The 17688-nt window shown below is 42.9% G+C and overlaps 1 protein-coding gene and 1 long non-coding RNA gene across 8 annotated transcripts in view; one reads left to right on the forward strand and one right to left on the reverse strand.

Moving 5' to 3' along the window:
- The window catches only part of CNOT1 (CCR4-NOT transcription complex subunit 1), a 59994-nt gene that overhangs the window by 23142 nt on the left and 19164 nt on the right, over positions 1–17688 (reverse strand). For 3 of the 7 annotated variants that reach the window (XM_079988359.1, XM_079988355.1, XM_079988356.1), the window contains exons 11-23: positions 15025–15195; positions 14262–14389; positions 13453–13693; positions 12330–12449; positions 10899–11021; positions 10515–10666; positions 9301–9451; positions 8269–8473; positions 7851–7994; positions 5132–5256; positions 4024–4310; positions 1861–1939; positions 529–759 (exon numbers count right to left, since the gene is read on the reverse strand). In XM_079988359.1, the coding sequence (XP_079844485.1) occupies positions 529–759; positions 1861–1939; positions 4024–4310; positions 5132–5256; positions 7851–7994; positions 8269–8473; positions 9301–9451; positions 10515–10666; positions 10899–11021; positions 12330–12449; positions 13453–13693; positions 14262–14389; positions 15025–15195 (2157 nt within the window). The remainder of the gene's footprint in view (positions 1–528; positions 760–1860; positions 1940–4023; positions 4311–5131; positions 5257–7850; positions 7995–8268; positions 8474–9300; positions 9452–10514; positions 10667–10898; positions 11022–12329; positions 12450–13452; positions 13694–14261; positions 14390–15024; positions 15196–17688) is intronic. The other 4 variants (XM_079988360.1, XM_079988358.1, XM_079988357.1 and 1 more) reach the window with 3 other exon arrangements.
- Positions 15979–17688, forward strand: part of LOC307222925 — a 51173-nt gene continuing 49463 nt past the window's right edge. Inside the window, exon 1 of the long non-coding RNA XR_013841910.1 lies at positions 15979–16160. This is a non-coding gene — a long non-coding RNA (uncharacterized lncRNA). The remainder of the gene's footprint in view (positions 16161–17688) is intronic.

Consider the following 17688-nt stretch of genomic DNA (forward strand, 5'->3'; position numbering starts at 1 on the left):
TAGTTTATGTGTTAGTGAATGATAGGAGTTAACTTAAGCTTGGGAATCTATAAGACACGAGGAGTAAGATTTTTGCTCACATGGGCAACTGAATAGTGAAAGGAAAAAATGACTTCATTAAACAAAGTGGAAATTCATGGTACAAGAAACAACAGCCAGAAACGGAAACCCAGCAGGATTCCTTAGTTGAAACCGGCCCACTGAAAACAGTTTGGAAGAACTAAGAGTGAGAATAGAAAGCAGGAGAAGCAGCTAACGTCAACACAGGGAAGGAAACAACTGCTTGATATTTAATAGCAAAACGACAGAAAAAACAAAAATGGCCAGGTAATTATCCAGACTTGGCATACAAGAAAAACAAATCCTTTTTATTAGAGTGTAACTGTGGTTACAGTATCAGAGGTTTTGCATGTGATATGTGTATGCTATGAACATTAGATGGGGTTTATCTTCCTTGTTTTACTCCTAAGAACTGATGCATGCGTAATCTCATTCTACTTCCTCCCGTAAAATGGCTCATGTACTTACTGGCACATCCTTCTTGAAGCTGACTCGACCCACTGGAGTGATTGTAGTCTTTGCCACAGTAGTAGTGGTAGTAGAGGTGGTGACTATAGTGCTAACTTGACCAGCAAGAGGAGTTTTTGCCGGAACCTGAGCCTGGGCCTGGGCCTGGGCAAGTGCAATACTTCCAGGGGTGGTGATTGACCCCTGCATCTTCACAGGAGGATCTCTAGACTGCTGTCCATATTCAATGTACTATAAGAGACAAGAAGTATATAGCTCTTAAAAATCACATTCAACCACAGGTATGTAACAAATCTTACAACTGCCTTCTAGAACTACTCCCCAAACTCTTGGCCTTGAAGTTTGTGGCACAAATGAAACTCCATAAATGGCCTGAAATCAGCAACAAAAGACATTTTACATATTTTAGAAGTTTCCTTTTTGTCTTGGATCAATTAGCAATTCCAATGTTAACCCTGAATTTTCCACTCCATCCTCTTTCTTCCATTCTGTAGGAGCAGAAGTAGCAGGAACTAGATCCAAGATGTGCCCTGCTTCTGCAAGGGAAGGTAAGCCTTCCTTGCAGACTTCAATGAGAGCAAAAAGTAGTAAACACTGAAGTAATCCAGGGATAGAAATATTCCAAATCCTACAGTCTAGATAAGGACAACAAATTTCCTGCAACCACTGATGAAGCCCATTTCCACAGATGACACACGATGTTACAACTAAGAGACTAATGCTGTCATTTCTGAAGCAAAGGTGTAAGAACTACAATTGCTAAGACTTTCAGTGTTATTAATCACATTTAAATATTCAATACTGCATATAAAATATAGAAATCCCCACTGATTGGTGTGTTACTAACGTAGAGATCCTAAACCAACATTGCTTTTAGTGTTTGGACTACAGCCTTTGGATCAGACCTTCAGAATCCTAATTCCACTGTCCCTGGTTTTGTTTGCTTTCAGAAGGTCTGGGCAGACAGACTGCTGTGCCTAGCGGTATGGATTTATTTGCTAGGAAAGACCATGCACAACCCAACCATATAAGAAGCTGCTTGGCAAGGATTAAAGTAATTGTCAAATGAACACTTCCAGTGGCAAAGGGCTACAGGTCTCCTTGAAAGGAGGTTTACAGAAAAGCGGACATGCATTAAGATTAACCTGTTTCTCTCCTCTCAGATGCATGGGCTACTCACACTCAAGTTTTCCAGATCCTTTTGAACCTTCTACTGAATCGACCCTGAAGCATGAAACTAATGGAACGCTGAGGTTTTTCAATATGCAAATACACCTAACTCAATTCAGATGTCCTCCCCCACCCCTCACTGTCCATGCCTTTAACACTCACCTCCTGCAGGTGATGAGGGAACTGTATAAAGTGACTAATAGAAGCCAAGTGCTGACAATACTGGGGATAGTCCTTCAATCTGTCAACAGTAAAACTATCCATTAGTAGGAGAAAACAAATGGCCTGATCAATACATTAATGGTTAAATCTTTGGCTTAACTGATATTGGATCTGCAGTAAAGATTTCTGGTTCTACCAGATGCAAGCTAGTTAGCAAAAGTATGAATGCTATTGATGTAGCCAGTGATTCCAACTATATGCTGCCAAGGCATAGGCACAAGAAGAGCCTGCTGAATTAGGACAAAGGCCCATCTAGTCAAGAACTCTTGTTTTCATAGTGACCATCTAGATGCCCATGGGAAGCTCACAAGCAGTACCTGAGCACAACAGCACTCACTCCACATGCAGTTCCCAGCAACTTGTATTCAGAGGCACACTGTCTCCAAAAATGGAGGCAGAACATAGCCATTGTGGTACCTAGGAGCTATTGGTGGCTTTCTCCTCCAAGAATACTGTATATTGCAAAGGGGCCAACCTACCAAACAGTAAGACTTAGATCCGCATTTATGGGCCACCCCTACAGATTGGGTTTTTAGAAAAGGGTAGCTAATAGCACAATCAATTTGTCAATATAGCTCTCATAGTTCCCAATAACATCTTTGGAAGAACCACAGCAGTCTTCTCAAGGGACATATGGCAGACATATGCCTCTTTACTAAATACACAGCTTGTTGTTGCTCCCCTCTAACCCCCTCTAGAACTCCCTACCCTGTTGGCCCTCTTTCTTCTGCAGCTCTCCCTGCAACATTCTAAATGCAGAAACAGTTTTTAATGCAGAACATTCTGCAATTTAAGGCTAATATAGGTACAGAATCCAATTTGCAAAATTCAGCCATAAAAATGTTTTGATAACTAAATAAGTCAAGAAATCTCAGTCTTGAAGGCTAACTTCAATTTCAGAACTATGTTTGTTAGAACACCTGTCTGCTTAGATATACTTTAAAGATAGGAATCCTTATGCTCTCTCATTTTATCAGCTAGATAGCTGTAAAACTATGACAGCTTTTTGAATGAAAATTTCTACTGAACAAGAAACCAATTCAATATACAGCACTGAAAGGAAGAACATTACAGAGCAATAATGGATAAAAATTACAAAGTCTCTCAGTAGGGATATTAAACAAAACCCAAGTTGCACTGATGTTCCAAAGATGTACTAAAGTTCTGCGAATCTCAAGCTTTCATTAAAAACTTGTAGCAGTTATGATTTCAGAAATTATCCTGAACATGACAAGTTTTCCCACAGGGGTATGAAGCTATGTATCTTGCTCCAAAGATGAAGGAGATAAGGAACAATATGCAAACTGTCTGAAAAAGATAGAAGGGTGCAGAATCACAGAGTGCTTGCCACAGGATTCACAGGGGTGGCATGGAGGAGTACACAGAGGTAGTGTGAAAGGAAGAGGAGAGGAAACTGACTACTGGGATGTGGAATGGTCACACTGCTGTGGAGAGAGGAGAAATGGACTCAGACTGGTTTCTACTGTGCAACAAAGAAGTAGCTACTTACCAGCACTTTTGACATGTTGGCATCTGGTAAGTGAGGCCCCCACTAGTTGTTTCTAGAGGGCCATGAATACTGCCTTGCAAAATGGATGAAAGTTAAGCTTTCCATTGTAACGAATCTTGGGAGAGTGACCTTGCATGACCCAGACGTATAAAGTACAATCCAGTCAAAAGTTATTTCAGTGGGAAAGAGGCTCCTCCCATTTATACCAATGAGACAAAAATGGGCTCGACTTTAGCTGGATTGCTCCTAGTCTTTGTAAGTCTACAAGGCAGCTTCACTTCCAGTAACACTGATTTGCTTTCTCCTTTTTCCCCCAATAGCAATATTAATATATATGCCACCTGATACTTTCAGAGCCATTTTAAGGCAATTTCTATTCAGATTCAGACTATAAGTAATTTACTTCCTTTTCATTTATTTTAAAATCTGCATTCCCGAAGGTTCTATTTAATTTATGCCTCTACTGTGAGACACGTTCAATAACTGCAATATACTGTCAACCTTGTATTGGAAAGCTAAATATATTGCTGAAGTAGGCATATAGTTATGAGATTCCCCCATGCAGTTTGGAAATATTATAAAAACACACTCACCTATTTTTAAATCTATCTAGTGCAGCAATACCAAAATAGTACATTTTGGATGTAAAAGGCTTTCGTAAGGCTTCAAGAACATAGCGCAAGGCCAGGCCCAGCGCCATATATGTAACCAGTCCTTTCTCTATTATCCCACCAAAGAGGCAGGCTGTTATGTGCAGCTCTTTATCGGGGTACTGGGGGAAAAACCGATATTCCTCAAACAAGTTCCTCAGCATACAGTTAAATACTTCGCGTTCTCGTTTAATGTTGGAGTCCTTAAACCTCTGTAGCATTTCTAACACCTGTAAAGAAATCAGAATGTTATGAAGAGACTCAATTTATTATGCTTAGCCCCTGGAGCACCTACACAAAGTAAAGTTCGCTGAGAAAACGAGTAAAAATTTTGCTAGGGAAAATCTCACATGTATTATTTATTTCTATTCTGCTTACTTGCCAAAAGGGTTTCTCCAGTTAACATGCTTGAATCAGAACACGAAGAACAAATAATACTTGCTACATGCACCTGACCTCATTCACTGAAGTTCATGTCCTTATGCTGGGTTTTGCACGTTTATATTCTGATGATTGTAACACCGTAAGTGCAAAACATTAAATAGTGTGTCCTAATATTGCCTAAAATGTGTTCAGAAACGCATTCTAAAAAGGGGAGACTCTAATTTGATCCAATTTAGTGTGCTGGGTCACCCAGACATTTAAGGTTCAACAACTGCAGCTTTCTTTGCTAAGTAGCACTTTGTTGATTTAGGAACAACCCCCTCCCCTCAGGAGAAGTGTTCACCCAACAGAGGCACAAATCAAATTAAAGTGAAGTATAACTTTTCCCCACTGTGACATATAACAAGCAGAAAAAACTTTCAGAATAGTTATCTTTCCACTGGACCCAACTTAAAACATCCAAATTTCACTTGCACAAAAGTTGTCTGCAACTTGTATGGACATACATTTTGGAATTTTACAATTTAAATTTCCCTTAAACTGCAACCAAACAAAAAGCAATGTTGCAAGTACCTACTTTCTCAAATTTTCCATAAGACTGAAAAGAAAGTATACAGCAAGGAAGAAGGGCAAGTTGAGAGAGATGCCATTACTACCCACAGCTCACCTCGTCTACAGACATAGTTGGATGCGGTGGGTGATTATAAATACGCTGAAAATAGCTGTTGGCTTCATCATCAATCTCTTTGCTAAAGTGCTGATTTGCCTCTGGCCATACCTGAGATAAGTCAGCTGTTGAAAAAAGTAGATACTAATTAAATAAATACACAAAATGGAGGGGAAATGTATTAATTTCATAATCACAGATACAATGCCAAGGGAACAGAAGCAGTTTGGAATATTTCAGTAGATTTCATGATGATGCAGTCTCACTCATATTATGAGCTCAAAGAGGTTGCTTTCCTGTCACTGTAGTTCTTTGAGCGGTCCTCCGTTCAGTTACATATATGGATTTGTGTGCCTTTGCAAACCAAACTTGTAGAGATAGGACACGGAAAGGTTTTTGGCAAGATGCCCTGTCTCAGCTACCAAGGTGCTTGCCAGCAGGAGGTAGCTGCCCAAAAGAGACCAAAGAAGAGCAACACCAGCAGAGGGAGAAAGAAGTGTGTGATTGCACACATGACCACTCAAAGAGCTACAATTACAGATAAGCAACCCATCTTTCTTCTTCATGATCAGTGTGTGGTCCCACATACGGAGACTAGCAAGCTGTCTTACCTCAGGGTGGGAAAGGTACTGTCAGGAAAACAATATGTTAAGTACAGTCCTTTCAATGACAGCATCCACTCAAACTTGCACATCAAAGGGGTAACCATTTCACAGAAAGCAAGGTTGCAAGGCTGTGAATGTAGTTACTTCCCATGTCAAATGTGAACAGATTACTGACAGGGACAGCAAGCAAGCTACTTTATAGAAAATCTGATAGTCATGCAGACCTAGTAAGAAAGTTGTTGAGTTGGGATTTGGGTACAATATAAAAAGAATTTAAGTTCCAGTTAAGATGAAACACCAAGACCACCTTCAGCGGGCGGGACAGATCAGATCAAGCTGTATCACAACAAAGGATCAAGTGCACATAATCTTGATCAGTGAGATTGGAGTTGGAGGAAGAACTTTGGGCGGGGGGTGGGGAGTATTGGCAAGAGGAAGGCAGGAAGCATAATAAGTTGGGGACAGCCACCCCAATAAGGAAAGAAAGAAGTTCCACAATGGGAGACTGCTGCATTGCAGAGGGGGTTATTGCCATGAATTCATGACAACTTGGGCAACAGTCAACAGCACGTTGTTCACCCAGGAACATTTCCTCCATCTATAGACAGAAGATTAAACCCATCTTCCCAGCATTTCTTGAAGAATGCTCGCTGTGCTGTAGGTGTGAGAGGAGAAGAAACTGTGAAACAACTAAAAAGAGGATACACTAGGAGAGAAGAAGAAAATAAAGCTGAAGCTTGGCAAAGCAAGGAAAAATAGGGCCAAGTTCTGGTATAAATGGGAGGAAGCAAGCTCCAAAAGCTGCTGCTGCAGTTAAGAAGGCACTGAGCAGGAAAGAACGAGGTCTGCATCACCAAAATGTGGCACAGCTCTAAAGGGTTCTGAATGGTGTTTAGCTCAGGCATGTAACACATATGTGGGACTGCAAGAATTTTAGTTGGAAAGGGCTGGTTTAGTTATGAGAACATTATTCTGGAAGCCAGGAAAGCAAATCTCAATGACTGCAGAATTAAAGTATCATTCATCCCTAGATTAGCATATTGGGCAGGATGCAACAAGCACTCACAGCATGCTGAACATTAATGTGCAGGTACACTTTCAAACTTCTTCAGGCAAAGCAAGAGATTAGAGATCATCTCTGTTCCACAGGCTCACATTAAGGTGTTTGCAGGTAGCTATGATTATCAAAACATAATGGCCTTGCAAACTATAGATGTACATTCTCACTACTTAAGTCTTCCCTACCCAGAAGAGTCCTTTTATCTATTCCTGACACCAAACACCAAGCATTCCACATTCAACTGGCCACCTAACCCCTTGTTGACCCTCTAAAACCCACCACCCTAATACCAATGCTAGCATATTTCTACACCTTTCACCTATTTTCTGGCCGTTGCCTCAGTCTGGTTTACTGGGAAATATTCAGCAGCAAGATTTGAAAGATGCTGCCTACTGCATGTGTCATCTTCATGATTCAAAGTAGTTTCCCAACCCCCACAACCCAGACATCCATAAGCTGAAAAAAATCACCAAAGGACACGAAAGGTACACTTTGAGTGAACGAGGGTTAACATACAAATACAAGTAGCATAGATTCAATGAGCTGGCCAAAATCAATTTCTGGGCAAGATTGCAACGTCACTAAAAAGTGGCAGGGACTATGTACACAATGCCACTTTCCCATCAAACTGAGGGACATTTTCCTAGTCTAATATCACAAGATTGGTCTTGAGGACTATTGTGAATAATTCTATGAAGTACTCACATGAAAGCTGTTGGTTCATGAAGCCTGATAAACCACTTGATCTGTGTTGGTTTAAACCTTAAATTACTTGGAACCCATAACTGTACAAGGTTAAGTTTTTGGCATCAGTAGCTGGGAGCACGATTAGCATGGTAAAGCCAAGCAGGTTTTAATTTAGTCACCACAAGAATGGGAGACTGCCTGGAAGCCCAACATAAGCTGCTCCAAGATTCCTGGGAGAAAGGCTAGATATTGGGGAGGGCAAAGAAGGCTCCTTAGAGACCGCTGCCAGCCCCCACCCTAGAGGGAAAACTCACATTTACCGCACATCCACAGTCACACTTCACAATCAGACAACATTACCACTTACAAGGTTTCATCTTACTCTGCTGGAATGTAGGCTGGTTCAGTCCTGATGTACTCAGTTTTCTTGGCACAAATGGGTCATTATTCACTGCAGGGAGGCCAAGGGCCCCAGTTCCTATGCCCAGACTACCTGTTGTAAGACCACCTACTGAGAAAAATAAAATTATCATTTCAGTTATGTTTACAAATGCTGGCAGACATTATAATTTGTTTGCTGTTCCCACCCTGAATAGTGTCAACATGGTACTTCCACTCGGCCCACTGAAATTAATTCACAGAACTAATATCATGTCCACTGGTTTCAATGGGTTTACACTGAGTATACTAAGTTGGATACAATTTGAAGTGCTTGCCCCAGCCAGAATTATAGGAAAAGCAGCCACATTCCTCCCATGAGTACCAGCCCCTTTACACAAAAGTACCTGGAAGCTGTGAAGAGAGTCCGCTAATTCCACTGAAAGGTGTATTCTGGTTTTGTGTGGAAAGTGGTGGAAATGCTTTTGCTGGTGACTGTGGAGTACTAAAAGCAGAACTCAAGTTTGGAGGAAAACCTGGCATACTCTGTGTGTGTGGAACTGCTGAACCACCTAGGCTGAGAGATGCCATCCCAGCAGCAAGTGGATCAATCTGAGGATAAAATCAATATTCAAAGAGAGACAAGGGGTTATTTTCTATATCAATCAAACTTCATTCAGATCAGCCTTGCCAAAATCAGTTAAGACCACACATCAATTCCTTACACTTTGGGTCTACTCTTACAGACCCGTTAGGCATCCTCCACCTTCAAAACGCATGCAATGCAAGGTATTTCTGTATAACCTTTTAAAACTAAACATCATCTTGTGGTTTGGGGGGTTGGGCTGCACAGTAATAGTTTGTTCTAGAGCCCAAGCAACCACTTAGCTTTAAGAGCTAACTTTTACAAAAAGCTCTGAGAAACTTATAGAAGAAAGCTTAGAATCCTTACAATGCTACTGTCACTGTTTGCTTGTTAGTATCACACAATTTCTTTTTATTAATGAAAAGTTGCTCAATTAATCTTTAGTCTGCAGAATGGTGCCAAATTAAATCATGAAAGTAAATCATGAAAGGCTATTATATCTACCACCGAATATAGTTACTAGAACCAGGTCTTCCTCCCTATTAAACCTGGAAGAAGCAGTGACAGTGTGTGGTGGTGAACAACTAATATGTGCCTTGTTTTTAAAAGAGCAGCTCAGCTGAGAACTGAGGAGCCCCAGTTATAACAAGTCCTTACAATCTAGCACCATTGCTTGACCCAAGAAGCCATGAAAAAGACGTGTCAGGTTCAAAGATGGTGCTTAAACTGCATGGTTTCAATTAATATGTTTGAATTACATTTGATTATGAATAAAAAAATAAGTTTAGAGACATATAAAAAGGCACATCTTCCCATTATTATGCTACTTTGGTTTCTTTCAGCATCCACATACCTGTACAGGAGAGATAGCATCTAGGCTACTAGCACTTGGTGGACGTCCTTTGGGCATAACTCCAGGTGGTGGCTGCCTGGCTTTGTTCATGACATTGCTGCAGTTGGCTACCATAGTTAGAATAGTTTCTGACAGCTCTTGAGACACACTTCTAATGAGAGAAGAAATGATTTTTACTTGCCAATAAACCCCCCCTTTTATCTAGGTGCATTTTTAGAACTAGGATAGCACTAGCACTGCCTGGAACACAATGTCCCAACTAAACCAGAGGAAAGAGCTCCCCAACCTGCCAAGACCAGAAAAACTATCACCTGGCTTGTTTCAACTGATCAGCCAATATATATATAAAAGGTAAAGGTAAAGGTACCCCTGCCCGTACGGGCCAGTCTTGACAGACTCTGGGGTTGTGCGCCCATCTCACTTAAGAGGCCAGGGGCCAGCGCTGTCCGGAGACACTTCCGGGTCACGTGGCCAGCGTGACATCGCTGCTCTGGCGAGCCAGAGCCGCACACGGAAACGCCGTTTACCTTCCCGCTGGTAAGCGGTCCCTATTTATCTACTTGCACCCGGAGGTGCTTTCGAACTGCTAGGTTGGCAGGCGCTGGGACCGAGCAGCGGGAGCGCACCCCGCCGCAGGGATTCGAACCGCCGACCTTTCGATCGGCAAGCCCTAGGCGCTGAGGCTTTAACCCACAGCGCCACCTGCGACCCCTTATTTAACTGAAGGACAAACTTGCCAACCAACTAACAAGGTATTACAAACTCCAGAGACAAGTGAAAAATAGCCCTGCGGGGTTATCTCCAACTCTTTTACATATGCTTTTAAGTACAACCTAAACATACAAAATCCTACTCATTACACAGCACTGCACCTTGGCAAAGGCAAAACACTCTGTCCAAAGGCTGCATTTGCCAAAGCCCTGATTTTATACTTCCTAATAATGGCCCCAATGCAACTAGTAAACTAGGATTTATTTAGTACTTTTCCAAAATGCTCAAAGCACTTCCCAAACAGACACATTACAAACTTTACACCAACCTTGCCAGATAGGCCAGTGCTACAGAGGATCTGGAGGATGAGAAGGTGGCTGAGAAATGGCAGCTCACAAAGGCCACCTAGTGAGCTCATAGCCAAGTTCCCAGTTTGTAAATTCACCTTCTTAACCACTATTTATGAGACTGTCAGCCTATCCCAAAAGATGTCATCTGCTTACCCAGCACAAGCCTGCAGGCAAGCCAGCATAGTTGCCAGTGTCTCTGGAGGAAGCTGAGCACTTTTGGGCTGGTCTTTCTCTGGGGCAAGGCCACCTAAGATAGAGGGGCACCTTCTCTTTAGGAAAGTCATACAGGCTTGGATGAAAGGCTCCTAGGGAAGGAAAAGTGCAAATTTCAGTGGGATACACACACACTTAACAATAGTTCAAGAATGTTAACAAAATTATGATATAGAAAATACTGGGTATTAGTTCAACATTATCACTCAAGAGTGCATGCTGAAAGCAATTTTTATAAACTGCAGGGAAACATTTTTTTTATAAAAAGAAGTGACTGTTACCACCAAAAAAATTGCAAAAATAATTAAGAAAATCCTGCTTTACCCCATGCTCCCGAATTTTATCTGTGAGCCATTTGTCTAGTTTGAGGTATTCCCGTCGAGAGGCAAGTGCAGCAAGGTCAATAACAAAGGCAAATGGAGTACCATTTAGCAGCATTGACAACGCCTAAAGAAAGAGAGTTAGAAAACTGCTAGTCAAAGTATCAGGCTACGCTTCCCTCAGAATTACCCTACACACATACACCCTCCCCCACCATATCTATATATTATTCAGTTCCCAACATTTTTTTCTGTCACACAGAACATGACAGAGACAGCAGCCAGCAAAGCAGCTTCCAGGGTGGGATTCCTCCTCCTGGGAGAAGAATATATCGGACACATTGCTTTTCCTTCCAACCTAAGAATTTGAAGTGGGGGGGGGGGTGGAAGGAGATGTGGAAGACCACAGGCAAGGCAAAGCCACTGAGGGTGGGAGGCTTCACAGCAAAGTGACTTAAGTAATTCTTCTCTCCCTATTTTCTGATCTATAGGTGGCAGGCACCCTGTTGACGGTAATCCTCACCACCCTCGTGGCCATTAAAGCTGGGTGGGCTGTGCGCATTATCTGCAAGTGGGACTGCTCACTCTTCCCTCCTTCAGCAGTTACGGCTCTTTCTATGGTTGGGTGGAACAGGCCTAGAAACTGCTTGTGCAAGACTGGAGGAAGACCGGAGAACCAACCCCTACCTCACCACTTGGCAGTTTGGTAAAGCAGCTTTTATGGGTGGTTTGAGCTCCTATTACTGCTGGAAACCCAACATTATCCTGCCCATTAAATTTCAGAGGAATATACACTACACATTCATTTCAATTGCAAGGGCTCTTGTACAAACTCCAAGGAAAAAGAGGTTGCTTCCCCCTGGAGCTTGAGGCAATACACTGATACCTTCTGGTGACAATACACCTTGCTTGAAATAAGCAAGTAATTATGGGCCTTCAGTAGTGCTGAACCAAACTTAACCAAATTGCCACCCTGGGCTCCTTTGGGAGAGTTATAACATGAATGCTGACCCAGTAGTGTCTAGTAAAAGCTATAGAGTTATGATATTCAATGCCACAAAAATCTCGCATACTTTATTGATGAAGAGGAAAGACAAACATACAACAGCAGTGACACTTTGCAAGTTTTTAAGAGTCTCTGGAGTTGCTCTAATGCAAGATCGTAAAAACAAAAAAGAAAATTACAGCTCAGGATCTTAGTAACTCTGCAGATGGAAAAAATTACTTTAGCAAGTCACAAATTTAGCAACACAGCTTCATATTAAGCGAAGAGATGAGTTTCTCTTCCTACACATAACCTCTTCCTGTCCTTAGAATAAACATGTCCTCTGATGTGATACTTATTTTCCTCCACTCCCAAACCCTGCATCTCACACAACCCCAACACTAAAGTCAAAGCACTTTCCACAGAATTAAAATATAGAATCAAACTCACCTTCAAGTCTTGGGCCACGTCTAGAATACGTGATAATTTTGCTTGGTCGTACTGTTCCCCTCGCATGTACCATTCTGCCATAGCATGCATGATGAGCTGGCGAATTGAAGGAGACTGGCCCTAAGGAAACATCAACTGAATTTCAGATTACTACATAAATTACCTAGCTCTTAAAGAGCAATTAAACCGGCACATGGCAAGTCCCTTGCTGCTCTGGAACACTGAAATCACAGGTTCCAATTCAATGAAAACAAAAGTAGCAGGTGGAAGAGGGTTTCAGCTTATTTCTCCTCTCCCCCCCCCCCCCCAGTTCTAGGTACCTTGCTCCTCCAACCCTTTAGCCTCCACAACTTGCCCCTACCATACAGCCAGCTTTGCTCCACCAGCAAATGTGATAGAGCCTTATTACAATAACAAATCAAATCACCAACCCATTTTCCTCTTTGCTGCCTTAACTTTCAGGAATAACAATGGAGATGCCAAAGATTGGCTCCACTTTTAACACATTTATGCTCCATCTCTCCATAAAGGCACAAAAGAACAATTAAGTGGCTGATGCATAATAGCATAGCAATTTATTTCCATGGTCAGGTAGGCAAGGTATATTATTTCCTGAGGTTACAGAACTGCAGCAGGTCATACTGCATATAAATGCAGGATCTGTAACAATTAAACTTGGCAGGGGGAAAAAGGCAATAGCACATGTGTATTGTCTCTCCAAGACTGCATGCAACTGCTGCATGAAACAATTTTTAACTAGGGAAAGGAGAGGGACAGGGACAGGGGGTTGCTACTGCCAGTCTCTACCTCAGTGTGTTTATTCCAATCCAGCTGTTACAGGCCACCCAAACACTAATATAGGACTGACCCCTCTCTGTTCCTGGGGCAGATTAAAATGAGGGCTATCTGGAAGTCATAAGTATATTTATACTGAGGTCAAGCTGTCTGGATAGCTTCACAGTTGAAAAATAGTACAGGTACATAACAAAAATCACCTCACACCCAGGACAACTCTCATGGAGCAAAGATCAATCAAATTTCTATCCCACCCTTCTTTCAGGAGCATAACACAGTGGCAAGTTTAAACTCTGTTGTCAAAACAAAACCATTGTAATGCCCTTACCTGCCCATGCCATGCATAATGCAGAATGATGGCAGAGTTGGGATGGTTGCCAAGAAAAATGGGCATAAGTGTGGATATGAGTTCATGCCGCAAAGTATGCCAGGAAGTGTTGATCTGTAGTAATGCCAATACCAACATATCTGGACAGTGCTTGATAGGGAAGCTGAAGAGCTGCTTAACTTGCTCATACTGGCCAACCTCTGCCAACCGCAACAGGGACTCAATCAAGTCCAGGCTCTTCCTAACAAATAAGGGGGGGAAATGCAATATTGTGAATCAGTTGACAGGATTCTGGATTGATGTCTGTTACACCAAGCTAATATGGGTATCAAATGAGGTAATTCTAAATTCTGTTACACTCAACAATATTTGAAATAACCAAACTTGGGGAAATAGATATCAAAGTCAACTTCCATCAAGTAGCATGCAGAGTGGTCAGAACAGTCCAAAGGCCTGCCTAGAAATCAAGATCCAACCTTCACAAACCAGACCACAGCAAAAATATAATCAGTGTTTAGTTCACAGCAACTTAATACACATGGCTAATTTAACATGTTGCTCTCATTATCTATGCAACTATTTACAGACTAGCAAATGCAGCCAGTGTCTGGGGGAGACCCCTCTGCTGAACTAATGGGCCATCCCTGCTGCACACACATCCTCTCAAGTGAGAAGCACTTGGTGACTCAAAACCTTCTTACCAAAAGGCTGTCAGAAAAGCAAGAAAGGGGTATCAATCATGAATACTCTGGCTCATCATTTCAGAATGTTGAAGGAGCTGTATTCCCAAGAAAAATAATACTGTTTACCATGTGGCAATTTCTCGATTGTCATCCTCGGGAGGGGCTTTCAAAATATCCGTGGCAACAGTATGACAGGGGTAGTCAGCAAAACAGAAGATCTCTGGATTAATGAGGGAATGCTGGATGAATGAGAGCTGCAACAAAATTACATCACTGTAAGAGTCATTTCATATCTACATTCATGTTACACTGTCTTGATGAATTTCCTCCTAAGCAATCACCACCCCTCCCTCTCACACTTATGCTATTATGATTGCTTTTCCAAATAACTTTCTGAAAGTTCTAAGATTCAGTCTTCTATAGTCTGATCGCTACCTGTTACAGTAATTGCAGTGTATTAAAGGATGTATCACATTCTTCATAGCAACTGTTGTCTTAGTGAGCCCCAAAGCCAAAATTCAACAAAAAACTGAAAGAACATTTTTTAAAAGTTCTATGGTAATTATGAGCTCCCGTTGCTCGGTCCCTGCTCCTGCCAACCTAGCAGTTCGAAAGCATGAAGTGCAAGTAAATAAATAGGTAACACTCTGGCGGGAAGGTAAACGGTGTTTCTGTGTGCTGCTCTGGTACGTCAGAAGCGGCTTAGTCATGCTGGCTACATGACCCAGAAGCTGTACGCCAGCTCCCTTGGCCAGCAAAGCGAGATGAGCACCGCAACCCCAGAGTCGTCCGCGACTGGACCTAATGGTCAGGGGTCCCTCTACCTTTTTAACCAATGTGGCGGTAGTGAGAGAGAAAGCATGAAAAAAATCTTCTCCTTGATTTTTACCTGTCCTTCTGCATGTTTCCAAGGTCTGTATATGAGATCAACTGGGAAGACATCTAGCCCTAGCCCTCTCTGGACACCATACACCACAATCTGTAAGCCTTTGCTATCACGAATTTGAAATCCAGGGTGGTCAAGTTCATAGGTTACTTCCTTGAAGTTCAAATTTGGGTTCTGCAGAGTAAAACAAATAGTGGTGCAACTTATGGAGGCAAAAATAAAGAGCATGCTTTCACATTTCTCCTTATACAACTTAGAAACAATTCGTAAGATATGAAGCAGGCCATTAGCTCATCTAGCTCTAGCTCATATATTGACTGCTACTTTTGACAACAGCTCAACCACAGAGGGGGAATGGGGTTTTCCAATTCTCTTTACCCATTTTTAAAGCAAGGTTGCCAACATGTAAAACATGAACTCTAGCACATTCCCCATAGTAAGTCTGTGAATATAACTCTGCAGTTAATTTTTCCTTTAATATGGTTCATGTGAGTCGTCAAAATGATGAATAGTCATTATATATTTTAAGTTAGTCATTTAAAAAAATAGTAATCATGTAAAAATTGGTCCCACAAGCATTCAAGAGTTATATGCAGAATGAGGTGTTATATTTTCCCCCACACAGAAATGTCTATCAATCTTTCTACTCCCTATGCACCACTCAGAGCAGTTTACAGCATTTTAAAAACAGGGTACTACATAGAAAATATATTTAAAAACATGAAATACAACAGAGGATGTGTCCCTTAAATAATAATAATAATAATAATAATAATAATAATAATAATAATAATAATTTATTATTTGTACTCCGCCCATCTGGCTGGGTCTCCCCAGCCACTCTGGGCGGCTTCCATAAAAACCAAAAATACACTAAAATATCACAGATTAAAAACTTCCCTGAACAGGGCTGCCTTAAGATGTCTTCTGAATGTCAGGTAGTTATTTATTGCTTTGACATCTGCTGGAAGGGCGTTCCACAGGGCAGGCGCCACTACCGAGAAGGCCCTCTGCCTGGTTCCCTGTAGCTTTGCTTCTCGCAATGAAGGAACCGCCAGAAGGCCCTCGGCGCTGGACCTCAGCGTCCGGGCAGAATGATGGGGGTGGAGACGCTCCTTCAAGTATACTGGGCTTTAAAGGTCAACACCAGCACTTTGAATTGTGCTCGGAAACATACTGGGAGCCAATGTAGGTCTTTCAAGACCGGTGTTATGTGGTCTCGGCGGCCGCCCCCAGGCACCAGTCTAGCTGCCGCATTCTGGATTAGTTGTAGTTTCCGAGTCACCTTCAAAGGTAGCCCCACATAGAGCGCATTGCAGTAGTCCAAGCGGGAGATAACTAGAGCATGCACCACTCTGGCGAGACAGTCCGCAGGCAGGTAGGGTCTCAGCCTGCGTACCAGGTGGAGTTGGTAGACAGCTGCCCTGGATACAGAATTGAACTGCGCCTCCATGGACAGCTGTGAGTCCAAAATGACTCCCAGGCTGCGCACCTGGTCCTTCAGGGGCACAGTTACCCTATTCAGGACCAGGGAGTCCTCCACACCTGCCCGCCCCCTGTCCCCCAAAAACAGTACTTCTGTCTTGTCAGGATTCAACCTCAATCCATTAGCCGCCATCCATCCTCCAACCACCTCCAGGCACTCACACAGGACCTTCACCGCCTTCACTGGTTCTGATTTGAAAGAGAGGTAGAGCTGGGTATCATCTGCATATTGATGGACACCCAGTCCAAACCCCCTGATGATCTCTCCCAGCGGCTTCATATAGATGTTAAAAAGCATGGGGGAGAGGACGGAACCCTGAGGCACCCCACAAGCGAGGGCCCAGGGGTCTGAACACTCATCCCCCACCACCACTTTCTGAACACGTCCCAGGAGGAAGGAGCGAAACCACTGTATAACAGTGCCCCCAGCTCCCAGCCCCTCTAGACGGTCCAGAAGGATGTTATGGTCGATTGTCTCAAAGGCCGCTGAGAGATCCAGCAGAACTAGGAAACAACTCTCACCTTTGTCCCTAGCTCGCCGGAGATCATCAACCAGCGCGACCAAGGCAGTTTCAGTCCCATGATGAGGCCTGAATCCCGATTGGAAGGGATCCAAATGGTCCGCATCCTCCAGGCGTGCCTGGAGTTGTTCAGCAACCACGCGCTCAATCACCTTGCCCGAGAAAGGAAGATTTGAGACTGGGCGATAGTTGGCCATACTGGCCGGGTCTAAAGATGGTTTTTTAAGAAGCGGTTTAATGACCGCCTCTTTCAGCGGATCTGGGAATGTTCCCTCACAGAGGGAAGCATTCACCACCCCACAGAGCCCATCGCCCAGCCCTTCCCGGCTTGCTTTTATTAGCCAGGATGGGCAAGGATCCAGGAGACAGGTGGTTGGTTTCACGCGTCCAAGCAGCCTGTCCACATCCTCGGGGGTAACGGATTGAAATTGATTCCATGCAACTTGACCAGACAGAGCTCTAGCACTCTCCCGCCCCGGCACTGCTCCCACAGTGGTGTCTAGCTCCTTCCGAATATGAGTGATTTTATCTGCAAAAAACTTTGCAAAATCGTTGCAGGAGATCTTGGGGTCTTTACAAGACCCCGGTGGTAAAGGTGGTTCCGTTAAATTACGAACCACCTGAAAGAGTCTCCTGCTACTATTTTCTGCAGATGCAATAG

Source organism: Podarcis cretensis, assembly GCF_951804945.1.
Source record: "Podarcis cretensis genome assembly, chromosome: 8".
NCBI lineage: Eukaryota > Metazoa > Chordata > Lepidosauria > Squamata > Lacertidae > Podarcis > Podarcis cretensis.